The sequence below is a fragment of the Phacochoerus africanus genome, chromosome 3 (genome assembly GCF_016906955.1).
Source record: "Phacochoerus africanus isolate WHEZ1 chromosome 3, ROS_Pafr_v1, whole genome shotgun sequence".
Taxonomy (NCBI): Eukaryota; Metazoa; Chordata; class Mammalia; order Artiodactyla; family Suidae; genus Phacochoerus; species Phacochoerus africanus.
The window spans coordinates 83,295,994-83,316,228 of record NC_062546.1 but is presented as its reverse complement, the minus strand read 5'-3'; the positions used below and the strand labels follow the sequence as shown (position 1 = coordinate 83,316,228).

Here is a 20,235-nt window from a genome sequence, read left to right as displayed (position 1 = left end):
TCCTCCTACACTGTTGGTGGGAATATACGCTGGTGAAGCCATTATGGAGAACAGTATGGAAGGTTCCTCAACAACTAAAAATAGTGCTACCATATGATGCAGCAATTCCATTTCTGGGCATATATCCAAAGAAAATGATACTAACACAACAATGAAAATCAATTATACCTCAATACATTTTTTAAAAAATAGAGTTAATATTTCTTAATATGTGGCTGCTTAAGAGAATGTAATGCAATTATCTATGTAAAACTTTTCCTAGATTTTAAGGTACTAAAGAAATAAAAACTGAATAATTTTCAAAAGAAAATGAAAACACTAATTCAAAAAGATACACACACCCCAATGTTTATAGCAGCATTATTTTCAATAGTCAAGATATGGAAGCAAACTAAGTCTTCAATGATTTATGAATGGATAAAGAAGGCATAGTATATATACAATGGATTATTAGCCATAAAAAAGAATAAAATTTTGCCATTTGCAACATGAGTGGACCTAGAGAATATTATGCTTAGTGGAAAAATACAAAAACAAATACTGTGTTATATCACTTACACGTGCAATATTAAAAAGTGCATATAACAAAACAGAAACACTCACACATATAGAAAATAAAACAGTGGTTACTAATTGGAGAGGAGATGAGGGAGGGACAAGATAGGGGTATTGGGATTAATATACCCCTGGGATTAAATGGGACTAAGAGATACAAATTACTATATATACTATGTATACATATAAAAAATAAATATATATTTATGTATGTATAAAATAAATAAGCCACAAGGATACACTGTACTGAACAGAGAAATATAGCCAATATCTTATAGTAACATTAAATGGAGTATATAATTTATAAAAATATTGTATCACTATGTTGTAACCTGAAGCTAATAGAATATTGTAAATTAACTATACTTCAATAGGAAAAACAATGATTACAACATATCCATTACAAGGGCTAAAATTTAAAAGACTAATCATTTCAAATATTTGTAAGGACTTCAAATATTGCCAAGGGAAATGTAAAACAGAATGACTACTTTGGAAAATACAACGGCCAGTTCTTATCAATTTAAATATTCATTTAATATAAGGTCCAACAATTCTACTCCTAGGTATTTATTCAAGAAAAACACCATACACCCATAATTATGACTTGCACATGAATGCTCTTAGTAGCTTAATTCACAAAGTTAAAAACTAGAAAACATCCAAAAGTTTATAACAGGAAAACAGATAAACAAATTGTATGTATTTATGCAATGAAATGCTGTTCAGCAATGCAAAGCAATGAACTACTAATATATAAAAAGATATGAATGAATCCCAAAACATTATATGCTATGAAAGAATACTGACACAAAAAAATGTACTCTAGATTCATTCATGTGAAGTCCATAAGTAACAAAGCTAATCTGACCAATCCAGTGTAAACCAAAAAAATTCAGCTGGCTTTTTTTATTCACAAAAATTAATAAGTTGATCCTAAAATTCATATCAAAATGCAAAAGGCCTAGAAAAAAACAATCTTGAAAAAGAACGGTAAGTTTGGAAGATGCATGATTCCCAGCTTCAAGACTTTCTCATGGTAGCTCTTGTGTTTCTTTACTACTGCAGTAACCCAAACAGCATTGTACTGGCAGAAGGACAAACATATAGATCAATGGAATAGAACTGAAAGTCCAAAAATGAACCTCCTCATTCATGCCAAATGATTTTCAATAGGCATGCAAGACAATTCAATGAAGGAAAGAATAGTCTTTTCAACAAGTGGTGTTAAAACAACTTGATAGCTACATGCAAGACTTAAGTTCAACCCCTTCCTCAAACAATACACACACACACACACACACACACACACACACACATAAACAAAAACAAAAACAAAACAAAAAACAAACAAACAAAAAACCTCAAAATGGATCACGGCCCTAACTTAAAGAGCTAGAACTCTTGGAAGAAAATCTTCATGGCCTTGGATTAGGCAAAATCTTCTTAGTTATTACATCGAGTGACAAAAGAAAAAAATAAATTAGAGTGCTTCAAAATCAAAACCTTTTTAAAGGTTTTAAAGGTATTTTAAAGGATATTGTCCATCAAGAATGGGGGAAGGCATTTGCAAATCATGTATCCAATAATGGACTGACAAGTAAGAATTGTAAGAATTACATAAGAATTACATAGCTGCCTTATTTATAATAGACCAAAGTGGAAACAACCCATATATCTGTCAAAGGGAAACTAGGTATACAAACTGTGACATATTCATACAATGAAATACTATTTGACTATAAAAAAATAAAAAGCAAGAAAAACCTACTGAAACATATAATAGGTCAAAAATCTCAAAAACATTATATTGAAGGAAAGAAGCCAGATACAAAATAATGCATACTGTACGAGAACATGTATATAAAATTCGAGAATGGGCAAAACTAATACTATGTTTTTGAGATTTTTCCATATTGATTCATGCAAATATAGCTCATTTTAACCACTAAATATTATTTTATTGTTTGAAGAAATCAGTTGACTCATCTTTTCTCTTTCTGCAGGACTTTGAGATTGTTTTGACTTTCATCATCAGAAACAGTGCTCAGGTGTATATCTTTATATAAGTCCCTTTGCATATATATTAGAGTTTCTCTAAGTTCAAAGTATAGAATTAGATTTACTGGGTTGCACTTTCATCTTTCTAGGTAACATAAAATGGGTTTCCCAAATTTTTACATCGGTTACACTTCTACCAACAACATAGAAGAGTTCCAATCTCTACATATGCTTGACAATGGGCATTTTAGACTTCCAAAATTATTTCAAAATAGATAGCGCTGAGATGCTATCCCAGTGATGTTTTAATCTATAATCAACTTCTTTCTGAACCAGAAAATTTTAAATGTTTATGGTCATGGCACTTTCCTATCAGCTCACCTTGCAAATCTTTTATATGAGGAGTTCACTCTTCCACTTTGCCAGTGATCTCTTTCACTTTTCTTTTTTGAAAAAAAACAGAGAATTTTACTCCTAATGTATTCAGACGGATCAATCTTTTTCTGTATAAACTTGTACATTTTATCTTCCTTTATTTTTAAAATTAAAAAATGTATAATCCTCAGAGTTCCCACTGTGGCACAGTGAGTTAAGGATCCAGCATTGTCTCTGCAGCAGCACAGGTTCAATCTCTGGCCCAGTGTCATGTGTTAAAGGATCCTGCATTGCTGTACCTATGGCGTAGGTTGCCACTGTGGCTTAGATTCAGTCCATGGCCCAGGAATTTCCATGTGCTACAGGAATTAAAAAATTAATGCATAAGTAAATTAAATAAAATCCTCCTCTATTTCAATATTATCAAGATATAGCCTTACATTTACTTCCGAGTCTTTAAATTTTGCTTTTAGTTTTTGATTCATCCAAAATTTACTTTTTTTCTCATATAATTGTTCACCAGTTAGATTTTCTTTTTAAAAAGTTTTTATTAAGGTATAGTTGATTCAAATTTTACTTTTATGCATTGTACCTGGATGCAATGAAATTGTCTAATTTGCTGTATAAGTTACCACAGTAGCCTTTTAAATTGCCCATTCTTTCCTGAGTGAATTGTAATTCTATTTCCATTATATATTCCAACATATGTGTTCAAGGCTCTCTATTCTGCTCTCCTAGTTTATTTGAATATCTTTGCTCAATACCACATCGATTTAATTGCTTTAGCTTTATGATAAATCTTCATGCATGTAGGATAAAACACCTCCTATTACCTTTCTTTAAAATCATATCATCTATATTTAAAGTTACATTTTTTTAACATCAATATTAGATTATTTTATTTTCTATGAAAACCCTTTTAGAATTCTGATAGGAATTGCATGGAATGTATAAATCACTTGGGAGTAAGTTGACAACTTTGTGTATTGAGTCTTCCCCTTCCAAGAATATATGACTTATCTCCCCACTAATTTTTGTCCCTTTTTATACTCTTTAATAATTTCCTCATCAATATCTCATAATATATTCCTTTTCAGATTTATTCTTATGTGCCATTTTAAAGAACTATGTTTAGTACTATCTTTTAAAACTACTTTAAGAGTTGATAATACACATGTATGATTTCTATTAACTTTTTTTATGTTCATTTTACATCCAGAAATCTTTTAAAAGTTTGTCTAAAGAGTTTCTTAGATTTTCCATTTAGACAATCACTAGTTGTGAATAATACTGGTTTTGTTTTTTTTTTTCCAAACCCTTACATCACTTACTTATCATATCCTAGTTAGGACCAGAGTGTAAAAATAAATAGCAGCAGTGAGCAGGAGGCAAACTGATCTGGTTATGTATTTTAAAAGGAATACATCTAACTTTCACCATTAAGTACAATGCTAAGAAAAGATTTTCAGTGGACACCTTATATTAATTTAAGAAAATGGCATTTTGTTCTTGGCTGACTATATTTTTTAAAAATGACTATGAACTGGTATTAAATTTTATAAAATGTTTTATTCTGTATCTTCCGAGGTTTTAATTTCTGTATTTAATCCTTAACAGTTGTCAGTTATTTTAATCATTTTTCTAATGTTCAGCAAATCTCATTTTAAATAAGCCTCATCAAAGTGAGTTGGCACCTAGCAACCAGATCTTGTTTTCAAATATCTTTGTCCATTAAATAAAACCAGTGCTCCTTACAGAAATGGCTGTTACAAAACTGTGGCAGGAAGGAAAGATACTAGATGAGCCTGAAGCATCTTATAAAGCCAGAAAGTGCTAAGAAGAAAGAGTAAAGAAAAGAGAAAAGAAAAGGAGAGGTGAGGAGAGGAAAACAAACAAAAACAATGATGAGAACATGTCAGAGGAACAAGAGAATCAACTAAAAGGGATTCTAATGGCTAAAGCTGAGCAAATTGAGCAACAAAATTATTTGTGTAGGTTTACAACCCAAAGTATAAAGTAAGTAACAATGCATTCACAGTAATATTTAAATCACTGAATACATGAACAGGGAAGAACAGACAATCTCCCATGAAGAAGAATTCAAAATAATGTATGTAGATACTTCACCCTCAAGAGGAGGAACACAGCCCCCACCCTTTAAATGGGGGCCATGCAAAATGACCTCCTTCCAAAGAGAATAGTGTGGAAGGGAGTGGTGGGAGAGAAACTTCACAGTGGAAACCTGACAAACACAACCTCAGCCAGAGGGTCAAAGTTCACCTACATAATAAGTTACATTGCCAATATGCAATCATGACATGATGTAATAAAAGTGGCACTTCAACTTGGGGTCTCCCTCCCCCAGTATATCCCAGTCTAATCATGAGTAAAACATCAGACAAACCTCATTGAGACAAATCTCCCAAAAGAGCTAACCAGCACTCCTCAAAACCGTCAAGGTCACCAAAGACAAGGGAATTCTAAGCATCTGCCATATCCAAGAAGAGCCTACAGACACATGACAAGTAAATGTAATGAGGGTCCTGGTTGGGATCCTGGAATAGAAAGAGGTTGTCAGAGGAAACTATGGGAATGTGAATAATGAATGAACATTAGTTAAAAATAATTTACAGTATTTCTTCCTTAGTTGTGACAAATGTACCATACTAAAATAAGAGGTAAATAATAGGGAAACTGCAAGTCCCCATTGTGTCTCAGTGGGTTAAGAACCTGACCAGTGTCTGTGAAGATGTGGTTTTGATCCCTGGCCTCACTCAGTGGGTTAAGGATCTGGCATTGCTACAAGCTGCAGTATAGGTCGCTGATGCAGCTCTGATCCAGTGTTGCTGTGGCTGTGGTGTAGGCCTACAGCTGCAGCTCTGATTTGACCCCTAGCCTGGGAACTTTCACATGCCACAGGTACAGCCCTAAAAAGAAAAAAAAAATAGAGAAACTGGGTATGAAGTGTATGGGAAATCTCTACCATTTTTGGCAATTTTTTGGTAAATGTATTTTTTTCTCAAATGAAAAGTTTACTTTTTATTCTTTAAAGAGTGAGTTGGAAATATTTCTTTCATCTTCTTGCACTACAGGTTTGGTAGAACTCCTCTGAAAAATCATCAGAGCCTGGCAGCTTTTGGTGGGATAAGATTTTTAAATACCTTTATCATGAAAATTTTTTAACATTTATAAAAGTAGCAAGAAAAGCATAATAAACCTTCAACTTCTACAGTTATCAAATATGGCCAATTTTGATTCATCTAAATCTCCATCTATTCCCCTTTTCTGGTATTATTTTGAAGAAAACCTAGACATCACAGCATTTCACTGGTAAATATTTCCGTGTTGCTCCTCTAAACAAGAAGGCCTTTGAAACACATCCATAATATCAAGTTTATAACTATATATTGACAATAATTCTTAATTTCAAATATCCAGTGTCACCAGTCTGTCTTACAATTTTTATGCATATGTGGATAAATCAGCATTGCTGAAATTTTCTATTTTTTCATTTTGTACTTCATTGGTTTCTGTTTTTTATTTCATTATTCCTTTCCTCTTCTTTCTTTAGGTTTATTATTTTTTATTATTGCTTGAGTTAGATGATTTATTTTGAATATTTTCTTTTTCTGTTACATACATTTAAAGCTATTTATTTTGGGGGGGCTGCACCTGTGGCATGTGGAAGTTTCTGGGCCAGGGATCAAACCCATACCACAGCAGTAACTCAAGCCACAGCAGTGACAATACAGGATCCCCAACCTGCTGCACCACAAAGGAACTCCATTTAAAGCTAATTTTGATTTAATTACATTCCCTAAGTTTGAGTAAATGGAGTATTTTCATTTTAATTCAGTTTAAATATTTTGAATTTCTCTAATTATTTATTTGCTTAAAAGTAAATACATATTTATGTATAACCAAGTCACTTTGCTGTACACTTGAAACTAACACAATTTTGTAAATCAACTATACTTCAATTAAAATTTTCAAAGAGAGGATAACAAAATATTTTATTAAAATTGTCATAATTATTCAATTTTTGGGGGTTGTTATTGGTTTCTGGTATTACTGACTGTGAACAGAGATCATGAAAAGTATGACATTATTGTATTGTATAAGTATTTTATATTACATATTTTACAAAAGCAAAATTTCATTTTATTCTCCGCTGGATAGGTTTGAATAGACAAATGAACAAAATAATATGCAGGGCCTATTTCCAAATAGAAATACATACACATATACAGAAACATGTCTTCAAGCTTGGCACCTATAATTCTAAATTCTTGGAAAGACATGTCTACCTGGCTTTGTAACTTTATCTTAACTTGGCTGTTGTGAACAAGAAAAAAAAAAAACACTCCTGGCTCTCTTTCCAGGATATACTATGTATATATTTCAGCTAATAATAAACACTGTGAATAATGTATTGTCTAAATGCTTCTTTTTTTGCATGATACTTTATTTTTCAGTGCCACACCTACGGCATATGGAAGTTCCCAGGCTAGGGGTTGAATCAGAGCTATGGCCGCCAACTTACACCACAGCCACAGCCACAGCAATGTGGGATCTGAGCCATGTCTGTGACCTACACCACAGCTCATGGCAATACCAGATCCTTTAACCCACTGAATGAGGCTACATCCTCATAGATACTAGTCGGGTTCATTACTGCTGAGCCACAGTGGGTACCCCCGGGATGATACTTTAAACTCGACTGCCATGACCACTACTAAGAGCAATGAAAGATAAACAGACAAATGCAAGCTTCCAATAAGATGATAACCAAGTTTTTCCAAAATCAGTTGATTTCTATACACTAATAACAAACTATTATAAAGAGAAAACAATCCAACTTACATTTACATAAAATATAATACAATATCTAGGAACAAATTTAATCAGAGGTAAAATAACCATGTGCTTAAAACTCTAAAGACATTGATGAAAGAAATTCAAGAAGACATAAAAAATGGAAAGATACTCTGTGTTCATGGCTTAGAAAAGGTAATATTGTTAAAATGTACATACTATACAAAGCTTTCTGCATATTCAATGAAATTTCCATCAAAATTCCAACAGACTTTTTCACAGAAATAGAACAATCCTAAAATATGCATAAAACCACACACACACACACTCTCTCCCTCACACAGATATACACCTGAATAGCCAAAAGATACTTGAGAAAGAACAAAGCTGGACATACATGTTCCCTGATATCAATCCATATTACAAAGCTGTAGTGATCAAAAAGGTATGGTACTGGCATAAAAACACATAAAAACAGACATACAGATCAATGGACTAGAATAGAGAGCCCAGAAATATAGCCACACATATATGGTCAATTAATTTATGACAAAAGTTCCAAGAGTAAATATTCTTTTCAATAAATGGTGTTTGGAAAACTGGACAGTCATATGCAAGAGAATGAAACTGGGACAACATCTTATACTGCACACAAAAATTAAGTCAAAATGGATTAGACTTGATCATAAGACCTGAAACCAAAAAACTCACAGAAGAAAACATAGTCTCCTGAGATCAATCTTGGCAAGGATTTTTTGAATTTGACACAAAAACTAAAAGCAACAAAAGCACAAATAAACAAACGTAACTATGTCAAACTAAATAGCTTTTACAGAACAAAGGAAACAATCAACAACATTAAAAGGCAACCTACCAGATGGGAGAAAATATTTGCAAGTCATATTATTGATAAGGAATTAATATCCAATATATATAAAGAACTGAAACAAGTCAATAGCAAAACAAACAAAGAGAAAAACAATCCAATTCAGAAATTGGCAGAAGCTCTGAATCCAGGCATATCTTGTATTTTTTGTGTGCTTATTTTAATGTTCTTCACAGATATTGTGTTTTCCACAAATTGAAGATTTAGGGAAATCCTGAATTGTCAAATGATGGTTATTATTTTTAACAATATTTAATTTATTTATTTATTTATTTATTTATTTATTTATTTATTTATTTATTTTAGGTCTGCACCTGAGTCATATGGAAGTTCCCAGGCTAGGGGTCGAATTGGAGCTACAGCTGCCAGCCTATGCTCGCAGATTCAAGTCGTGTCTGCAACTTACACCACAGCTCGTGGCAATGCCAGATCCTTAACCTACTTAGCAGGGCCAGAGATCGAACCCACATCCTCATGGATGCTATTCAGGTTCTTCTGCTGATCCATAATGAGAATACCAAATTTTAACAATATTTTTAAATTAAGGTCTACTTTTTTTAGACATAACATTATTGCATACTTAATAGGCTACACTGTATTGTAAATGTAATTTTTATATGTACTAAGAAACCAAAAAATCCATATGGCTCACTTCTTTTTTAAATCAATGAATTTTATATTTATAGTTGTACAGCCATCATCACAACACAATTTTACAACATTTCCATCCCAACTCCCCAGCCCATCCTTCCTTTCCCCGCAACCTATCTCCTTCGGTAACCATGAGCTTTTCAAAATCTGTCAATGTAACTCACTTTATTATGATATTTGCTGTATTGCAGTCATATGGAGGTAAACCTGCAATATCTTCCTTTGTTCTGTAAAAGCTATTTAGTTTGATATAGTTATGTTTATTTGTGCTTTTGTTGCCTTTGGTTTTTATGTCAAATTCAATATCAAATGTCCATGCTTCTAGACATTTTCCCAAAGAAGACATCCAGATGGGCAATACATACATGAAAAGGTACTCAATATAACCAATCACTGGGCAAATGCAAATCAAAATCACAATAAGATATTATCTTACACCTGTCAGAATGACTATTAACAAGGAGACAATAAATAAGTATTGACAGGATGTGGAGAAAAGGTAAACCTCGTGCACTGTTGATGGGAATGTAAAATGGTAAGGCCTCTAGGTTCGATCCCTGAACTCACTCACTGGGTTAAGGATCCGGCATTGCTATGAACTGTGGTGTAGGTTGCAGATGTGGCTCAAATCCTGTGTTGCTGTGGCTATGGCATAGACTGGAAGCTACAGCTCTGATTTGATCCCCAGCCTGGGAACCTCTATATGCCATGGGTGAGGCTCTAAAAAACAAAAAAACAAACAAACAAAAAAAGAACTATCATAAGATCCAGCAATTTCATATCCAGGTATTTAGCCAAAGAAAATAAAACCACTATCCTGAAAAGATAGGTGTACCTCCAGGTTCATTTCTACATTATTTACAATAGTTAAGACATGGAAATAACCTAAGTAAGTGTCCACTGATGGATGAATGGATAAAGGAAATGTGGTATTCAATACATACAACAGAATACTATTCAGCTGTAAAAACCAAAGAAATGCTTCCATTTGCAACAACATGGATGGACTTTGAGGGCATTATGCTAAGTGAGATAAGTGAGACAGAGGAAAGACAAATGCCATATGATCTCACTTAGATGTGTAATCTTAAAAAACAAGACAAACAAACAAAAAGCCAAACTCATAGATACAAATACAACAGAGGCAGGGAGATGGGAAAGGTTGGGCAAAATGGGTGAAGGGGTCCAGAGGTACAAATTTCCAGTTACAAGTCCTGAGGATGTAATATACTGCATGACAAATAATGTTGTATTTTATATCTGGAAGTTGAAAAGAGTAATTCTTAAAAGTTCTCATCACAGGAGTTCCCGTCATGGCGCAGTGGTTAAGGAATCCGACTAGGAACCAGGAGGTTGCGGGTTCGATCCCTGCCCTTGCTCAGTGGGTTAACGATCCAGCGTTGCTGTGAGCTGTGGTGTAGGTCGCAGATGCGGCTCGGATTCCACATTGCTGTGGCTCTGGTGTAGGCCAGCGGCTACAGCTCCGATTCGACCCCTAGCCTGGGAACCTCCATATGTCACGGGAGCGGCCCAAAAAATGGCAAAAAGACCAAAAAAAAATGTTCTCATCACAAGAAAAACAATTTGTAACTTGTGGTGATGGATATTAACTAGACCTACTGAGGTGATCATCTTGCAATATACAGGTATCCCTTTCTTTTTGAAAATCTGCTTTGCACAACTTTTCTTTTATGAAAAACCTACTTTTGTACCTTTTTTCACTAACTGAAATCCAAAATGGATTTTCACTATTATGAAAAAAAGGTAATTGCTTCTCGCTTTATACCCAAAGTTTTCATAGGGATGCTCTACTTTCAGATATCAGGGGAACCATTATGTTGTACATCTCAAACTAATATAATGATATACGTCAATTTTAACAAACAACCAAAACAAAAACCATACAAAAGAGCTTAATTCACCTTGTAATCCTAACCTCCCTTCTTTGACTACTAGCAGTTAGAAAATCAATTGTACCACCCACTGGGTTGTGATTCAAAACTAAAAACCTGACCCCAAGAAATCTAGCAGCAGGAACTGACACATTTAGCTAACTGAAGCTCCATGCCCCCTTACCTCTAGGTTTCTAAATTCTGAATTTCCCTGCTTAGCTGCCCTTCTGTCTGCCAGAAGCCAGACTATACAGCTGTCTATAGTCTGTACAGCAATGCCAAGAGGGGCACATTAGGCAAAATCCTGACAATTCACCAAGGCAAAGTCACCTAGGTTGTGTGCAATGTTCCTGCTTCCACATATGTCTCTTCAGTTAAAAGAAAGAATTTCCTGTTTAAACAACAGTTACATAACACTACATATTACGAAGAAGGAAAGTAAACTCACAGGCTATAGAGCGCAGGGAACCAACAAATTAAAAATAAGAGTAGTGGCAAACCTCTCAAACACTATGCAGATATTTGAAAAAGAGATCCCTGCAGTTAAATAGAGACCCACTAGAAATCGGGGGTCCACAGGGATAGAGTTTCTATTACATGGTTTTTTTTGTTTGTTTCATTTTATGGCCACACCTGTGGCATATGGAATTTCCTAGGCTAAGAGTCGAATGAGAGCTACAGCTGAGGCCTATGCCACAGCCACTACAACACCAGATCCAAGCTATATCCGTGACCTACATTGCAGCCTACAGCAACTCTGGATCCTTAACCCACTGAACAAGGACAGGGATTGAACCCATGTCCTCACAGACACTATACTGGGTTCTTAACCCACTGAACCACAAAGGGAACGCCTGTAACGTGTTCTACTGGTGAATCCAGCCAACTCCAGTATCAGCATGATGGCTGGTTATTCACACTGTGGCACTGAATGAATAAGATCTGGTGAGGCTTTGTGCTGACTTAAGTTTTCCTCATCTTGCAGCGAGGATGTCACAGAAGGTCCAAGGAGTCTGATCTCTGTACTTCCTCCAAGTCTTTTCTTTTTCTCAAATTCCTAACATAGCTGTCAAGTATCCTAATCACTGACCATTGTTCCTTGGATGGTCAATGTGCAAAAAACAAGGGGGGATGGTTTAGAATTTAGCTGATGGTAGAGTGTCTTAATATCCAGATGCAGGAAAAAGGAGAATCTTGCAAAAGGATAAACGGGAATCCGAATTTCCTTAGTGCCTTGAGATGGGTAATCAAAAATTGATATTTTTCCTTTTCCCTAGTAGAAATTACTCAATGGGATGAAAAGAAACCATGCAGTGTTGATAAGTTTGCATAATTAACACAAGCATTTTAAAAATTATATTTGGCAAAATATAGTATTCTATAGATATTAATAAAAAACAATCTCAGTAATAGAAGTGATCTTTTAAATTTTTTGAACATAAATATAAAAAATAAACATATTAAGTCATTTTTCAAGTCATTTTGAAATAGTCCCTGAGACATTACTCTCATAAATACATACCAAATACTTTTTTGCTGTTCTTAAAGATCCAAATACACATTTTTAACCCATTAACACTGACTATTGTTCAATAAATAAAACTATCTTTATAAGTTTAGAGGAAAAAAGCATAATCAGAAAGAACCTGAAAAGATACTTAACACTGCTAATTATTAGAGGGATGCAAATCAAAATTACTATGAGGTACCACCTCACACCAACCAGAATTGCCATCATCAAAAGGTCTACAAATAATAAATGCTGGAGAGGGTGCAGAGAAAAGGGGACCCTATTAAACTGTTGGTGGGAATGGAAACTGGTGCAACCACTGTGGAAAAAAGTATGGAGATTCCTCAAAAAACTAAAAATAGAACTACCCTATGATCCAACAATCCCACTCCTGGGCATCTACCTATCTGGAGAAAACTATAATTTGAAAAGATACTTGCAACAGTATTCACTGTGGCACTATTTACAATAGCCAAGACATGGAAGCACCCTAAATAAATATCGATCAACAAGTCAAAGGATAAAGAAGAAGTGGTACCTATATACAATAGAATATTACTCAGCCATAAAACATGGAATAATGCCATTTGCAGCAACATGGATGGATCTAGAGATCATCATTACTAAGTGAAGTTTGTCAAACAGTAGAAGAGAAACATTATGTGATATCACTTCTATGTGGAATCTAAAAAAGTAGATACAAAATGAACTTTTTTGCAGAACAGAAACAGACTTACAGATTTTGAAAAACTTATGGTTACCAAAGGGGACAGTTAGGGGAGGGGGATGATTGACTGGGGATTTGGGACTGGCATATGCACACTGAGGTATATGGAATAACTGGCCAATGAGAGAACTTTACCCAATATTCTGTGATAATCTATGTGGGAAAAGAATCTGAAAGAGAACGGGTGTGTAAACATTGTACAGCAGGGAGTTCCCATCATGGTGCAGCAGAAATGAATCCTACTAGTATCCATGAGGATGTTGGGTTTGACATCCCTGGCCTCGTTCAGTGGGTCAAGATTCGGCGTTGCTATGAGCTGTGGTGTAGGTCACAGATGTGGCTCAGATCTCACATTGCTGTGGCTGTGGTGTAGACTGGCAGCTGCAGTTCCGATTCCACCCCAGTCTGAGAACCTCCATATGCCACAGATGTGGCCCTAAAAAAAAAGCAAAACAACAACAAAAAAAGGTTGTATAGCAAAAATTGTAACAACATTGTAAATCAATTATAATTCAATAAAACTTTTTTTAAAAATGAAAAAAGAAAGAACCTGACCTATGAAATATTAAATGGACTACAAATTTCTAGTAATTAAAATAATTTAGGCTGGTATAAGAATAGGCTAAGGTTAACAGAAAAGAATAAGCAATTCAGTAATTGATGCATTTTGATAGTGATTGATTTGTAAGATGATAGATGTGATTGTAAAGGTCAGATACTAGTTAATTTCCCAACACAATTTATTGAGCAATTAATTTGGGAAAACATTCACTTTGATCCCTAACTCACACAAATGTAATTCTACCTACAATATGCAAAGATTTATATACATAAAAATTAAAACTATATATATTCTAGAAGATAATTAGAATGAATATCTTTAGACTCTTGAGGTGGAAAGGTTCTTTATGCAAATAACAAAATTTAAGATGACACCAAGGACTTAAGGACAGAAGAGATCTTGCAGTAAATTGAGCCAGTGATAGAGAACATTAGCTGAAACACAATCTTCCACAATAGTAGGGGAATACGACCTTATAGTAGTTTGTGACAAATAATTAAATGTAAGTATGAAAACAATGACCATAATTATTTCATGGACGTATGAATTAAGAACAAAGAAACAAATAAGAAACATCTAACATGCTGAAAGACTGCTTTCCTAAATAAAGGCCTGAGTTAACAAAAGCACAGAATTGCTAAAAATCAATAGAAGAACATGTCTAAGGTTCTGGTGGAGCTGGACTTTGAATCCTGGCTTATCTCACTCCCAAATTCATATTCTTCTTATTTCTACATTTGAGTCAAAATCAGCCATCAAAAAAGAAGTCCTTTTACACACAACATGGTACCCTGAACTGAATCCTAAATGAGAAAAGGGACATTATTGGAAAAACTGGTGAAAGTCCAATAAAATCTGGAACTTATTTAATAGTAACATACCAATGTTAATCTCTCAGTTTTGATAATTACACCATAGTTACATGTAAACACTAGAAAACTAGTTAAAAGGTATGCAGGTGTCCAAATTTATGGAAGTCTAAAATCATTCCAAAAGAAACAGTGTGTTAAAAATATATATCCCTCAAAAATGGTGCCTTGGGTACTATCTTAAAAATTGTAAGTAAAGAGATTTATTGCATAAAGTCAAATTTTCAAAAGGGCATGCTTTGTGTTAAAAACTTTGATTGTAACAGGTTCACTGATGATTTTTAAAAGGATAATCTGACTCAATTATACAGTGTTTTGTAAATACTTCTCATATAATTTTTCCATACGATTTTTCCTTGCCTGTGGACAAAAAATAGAATACTGTAAACAGTATTCTTTAAAAACATAAGATGATCTGGTTGTGATGAACTGCTTTCCATGTCTGCTATAGACGTGACAAAAGTTCTGGGCTTGTAACAGCAAGACTTAAATTTAGAGGATTAATAAAACTGCCTGATTTTAGGAGCTGTCAGATATGGAAAGAATTAGGACTTTAGAAATTAATGAATCCTAGGAGCAGAAAAGCTGAAGCATATAATTAAGTTAAACTTGGGGCGGGGGTGGGGGTTGACAAGGTAAGGAAAGAGGGAAAAAATATTAAGAAGAGGAGGAAAAAGCAAAATAAGGGGCATTAATGAAAATATGGGCTTAGGTGCCTATAAGGAATTAGATGTGATAAATTACAGAATTGGGGTAAATAGTAATACAGTAGTAAATCAGATTGGATCGGGGTACTCACTCAAAGCCTTCTAGCAGATCCTGCCACTCAGAGCATGAGCCAGAGATCTACACCTCTGCCCCATCACTTCTCCGACTTATTTTCTACTGTCCAGCCTCACTGCCTCCAGCCATCCTGATTTTCCCTGCTACAGCTAGGAATCCAGGCAATCCAGGATTTTTGGATTGGCAATCCAGGTCTTTGTACTTGCTCATCTCCCCACCAGGATCACTCCTTACCGAGGTACCACTATGGTTCACTTCTTCTCCTCCAGGGTCACTCAAATGAAAACTTTTCAGGGACTTACTACTAAGAACACTCATAGTGGTCCCCAAGCATCCCAATTTCCCTCCCCAATATTATTTTTTCATAGTTGCCACTACCATCTGAGAGTAATTACATCAAACACCTATCTCCCCAACCACTAGGATACAAGCTCAGGGATGTCTGCCTGTTTTGTTTTGTTTTGTTTTGTTTTTCTCAGTGATACTTCCCCAATGCCTGGAATAGTGCTAGGGACAATAGTAGGTGCTCCATAATTTATTTGTTAATCAACCAATACATAAATGTGTCTCTTCATTAAAATTATTTAAATAAGAATAATATGCCACTGATAACTTCTCCAAAGTTACTTTTTTCTTTTTATTTTCTTTCTTTTTTTTTTTTTTTGTCTTTTAGGGCTGCACTCAGGGCATATGGAAGTTCCCAGGCAAAGGGCCGAATCAGAGCTGCAGCTGCCAGCTTATGCCACAGCCACAGCAACACCGGATCTGAGCTACGTCTGTGACCTACACCACAGCTCACGGAAACACCAGATCCTTAACCCATCGATCGTGGTCAGGGGTCAAACCGCAATCTCATGGACACTAGTCAGGTTCATTACCATTGAGCCATGATAGGCACTCCCCATGTTTTAAAGTTTTATTGAAGTATATTTGATTGACAAGGTTGTGATAATTTCTGTTGTACAACAAAGTGATTCAGTTATACGTATACATAATTCATTCTTCTTCAGATTCTTCCCTCAGATACATGACCACAGCATGTTGGGTAGGGTTCCCTGTACCGTACAGCAAATCAGTCATTCCATTCCATACACCTCAATGTGCATATGCCATCCCCAAACCCCCAGTCCATCTCCAAGGTTACTTTTTGAGCATTTTTTTGGGAGGGTATTTTCTCCACTAAACAATTACTTCTACAATGTTTTAAAAGGGGTTTTGTGGAGTTCCAGTCGTGGCTCAGTGGTTAATGAATCTGACTAGAAACCATGAGGTTGTGGGTTCGATCCCTGCCCTTGCTCAGTGGGTTAACGATCCTGCGTTGCCATGATCTATGGTGTAGTTTGCAGACTCGGCTCGGATACCGTGTTGCTGTGGCCCTGGTGTAGGCTGGCAGCTACAGCTCTGATTAGACCCCTAGCCTGGGAACCTCCATATGCCATGGGAGCAGCCCTAGAAATGGTAAAAAGACAAATAAATAAATAAAAAAAACAAATAAATAAATAAAAGGGGTTTTGTTTTACAAAAATCAAAACGAAACAAAACATACAGCCACTGTCTAAGAGGATATCGACACAGGCTCACTCAGTGTTGGAGTCAGAAAGATGCATTCTTTATGGGTTTGTTCTTATGAGCTTAAATAACATTTAGTTATTATCAGAAAAATCTCCCCAGTAGAAAATTTTACATGAACAAATACTTAGTCACATGACTCACTAAGCTAATGGGATTACCCAATCCCAACCTTCTCATTTTCAAGATGAAGAAACAGATCTAGGAAAGCTGTTCACTTCTTCACCTTCACTATGAACACAGCTGATGAAGCCCTAACTGGGAGCTAGCCTGAACAACGATGGAGATGTTACAGGATGACCTAGCTCAGAAACACTCTGCAATGCAGCAAAAGTCCAGACTAAATATTTTCAGTTCACCATTTAACTAAACCTTCATTTTTCCCAACTTATTCCCGTATCATGGCTTGCTCAAAGATGCTTTTGAACAGTTGCTTCAAATTGTTTGAACAGTCATGGTTCTCTCTGCCTTGAGATCACTAGCAGAACAAACAATGTGATCATCTCTTTAAGTATTTAACACGATCAAGAGCCACCAAGCCTTCCAGAAATCATTCAACATCCAGACTCTTGTTCCAGCCCTCTGCCTTCCCTCTTGAGAGAAGCTCTAGGCCAGCTTAATTGCTTAGTCTTTTCAGTGGATGACTTCTTAATTCTCATAAAATCAAATGGAAGCAGCCTTCAGGGTCTGAAAATGCATCACTTCTCTTTTTTTAAAAAAAATCATTGGTCGAAAAACTGCATACGTGCCATTGTTTTGTCATTAAGTAGGGAAAACAATCTGGGGTCATGTTTTTTTTTTTTTTTCCCCTCCTCAGGGATAGCAGCAGCAGTTAATCCATACACGTCCATTCCCCAGGTCCCCAGACAGCCATCTCTGATGTTAGTGGGGCACACAGGCAGATACTTTGGCAAAGAAAGTCTATAAAATGAAGTTTTCCACAGACCAAAACAACCTTATTGATTTTTAGTACAATTCAAAGCACAAGGAAACATCAGTTTCCTAAATGGCACACACTGAAAGGGACAGGGAGAAATACACTGCAAATAGTGGAGAGGAGGAAAAGGATAAAAGATGATTACATTAGCAAACATCTGAGTGTTCTTTTAGGCTGTTTGTTTTCCAGGTTTGAAGAACTGAGAGGATTGAATGAGGTTGAACTGTCCTTATCTGAAAATCTGAAATTGCTCCTTTATGGATTTGGACTCAGATCTGGAAGCCTGGGCATCCAGTGGACCTTCAGGGAAAAAAAAGCTGTACATCCCTTTGAACACTTGAACATCCTCTTCAAAGCCCAAGGAGTTATTTTTTTTCTAATTAATATCTCCCCTGCTCTCTCTTTCTCAACAAGCGGCAGATCTGTTTAAACTGCATTATAAACATATTATTTACAAGTACAGCATTCAGTTTGCTGCAAGCAAATATTTTCTTTTGAAATTATTTTTTTTCCTTTTTTCCTTTTTATGGCTACACACGTGGCATATGGAAGTTCCCGGGACAGGGGTTGAATCAAAGTAGCAGCTGCGACCTACACCACGGACATGGCAAAATTGGCTTTGAGCCCTATCTGTGACTTAAACTGCAGCTTGCAGCAATCCTTAACTCATTGAGCGAGGTCAGGTTTCGAACTCACATCTTCATGGAGACTAGATTGGGTCCTGAACCTGCTAAGCTACAATGGGAGCTCCTCCTTTGAAATTCTTAATGCGACAAAGTCCCTTTCAGGCTAGAGACCTGTGGGAGGGAGGCTGGGAATCAGGACAGACAAGCCAGGACTTACCATGGCCCCCTCACTTCGTCTTTGGGCAACTTCTCTCTGCAGTCGGGCCACAGCCAGCTTCTCCCTGGAGAAACAAAAACATGTGATTAGCTGACCACCCTTCTCAAGGCAGAGGTACACTAGCATGGCTTTGAAACATTCTTTTGAGGTCTCCAGAGAAACCCCTTCCTTGGTTTAGCTCACTTCCTGTGCTAAACTTTCTATAAATATTCTAAATGATTGGTCATTAGTGCATTGTTTTCACTGAGTGTAATAAAGAGATCTTTGGCCTTGGGTTTTATAATAGCCAAATAAATGCTGAATGGTGAGTAAAATATTCCCTTTAAGTACATTAATATAAATCATTTGTAAATACACTTTCCCTGGCTAAAGTATGGCAGCTGTCCTCTCTGTATCAACTTTGCTCATAAACAGTTTTAATTATTTTTATTTCTTTTATTACCCTATGCTGATACTGAATTTCAAAAAGCCAACAAAATGTAACTCTATACCATTCTTGAAATAAAAACAGAAAGTCACTGGCAGGCTTGCTACATGATAGGCATGGGGCTGGTCATTTTACCAGATCTCATAGGAGCCTGACGACAACCCTATAGTAGGTTTTATTATCCCCATTTCCTAGATGTGTAAACTGAGGCTAAGAGGGGCTAAGTAACATATGGAGTCCCTATCCAGTATATAGTAACATTACAGTCAAACTTTAGGTTTTCCTTATAGCAAAACCTAAATAAAAATCTGTGTGTCATTTTTCAAGGTCTAGGAAATATGAAAATGTGGAATTAAAAATTACATTTAAGTATTTTTCATTTCACAAGGTTCATTTTATATCTTTTATCATCAGAATTCTGATTTCACTTACCAAAAAATAAAATATTCACCACAATTTTAATCTGTAAAGTAACAGAGATCTTATCTTGAGCTTTTCAGTTATTCTTAAAAGAGTTGGTAGATGAAGGAGGAGTGAGTGGACTTTTCCAGTAATCCTAAAATCTTGGTTCTAGCAAGGATTTTCTCTGAAATCCTCAACTTCTAGGGAGATATGAAACTATTTGGGTGCTATTCCATCCCTCAGCCCTCATTCTACACATGATCAGCGACACAAACAGAGAGGAACATGAATCCCAAATGAGGGAGAGGATTTCTCCCCTTCTAACCACTTGGGTCTTTGAAATGCCCAAGATCATCAAGAAGGCATGTGTTTGAACTTGGTTCAAGTTGAGTAGCTTTCTAGTAGGAATAATTCTCTCTCTGTATAAATAC

The 20,235-nt window shown here is 35.6% G+C and overlaps 1 protein-coding gene across 5 annotated transcripts in view; it reads right to left on the bottom strand.

Annotated features, from left to right (window-relative positions):
* NCKAP5 (NCK associated protein 5) overlaps window positions 1-20,235 on the bottom strand; it is a 1,086,741-nt gene that overhangs the window by 579,996 nt on the left and 486,510 nt on the right. For all 5 annotated transcript variants that reach the window (XM_047772074.1, XM_047772077.1, XM_047772075.1 and 2 more), the window contains one exon: window positions 18,976-19,039. In XM_047772074.1, the coding sequence (XP_047628030.1) occupies window positions 18,976-19,039 (64 nt within the window). The remainder of the gene's footprint in view (window positions 1-18,975; window positions 19,040-20,235) is intronic.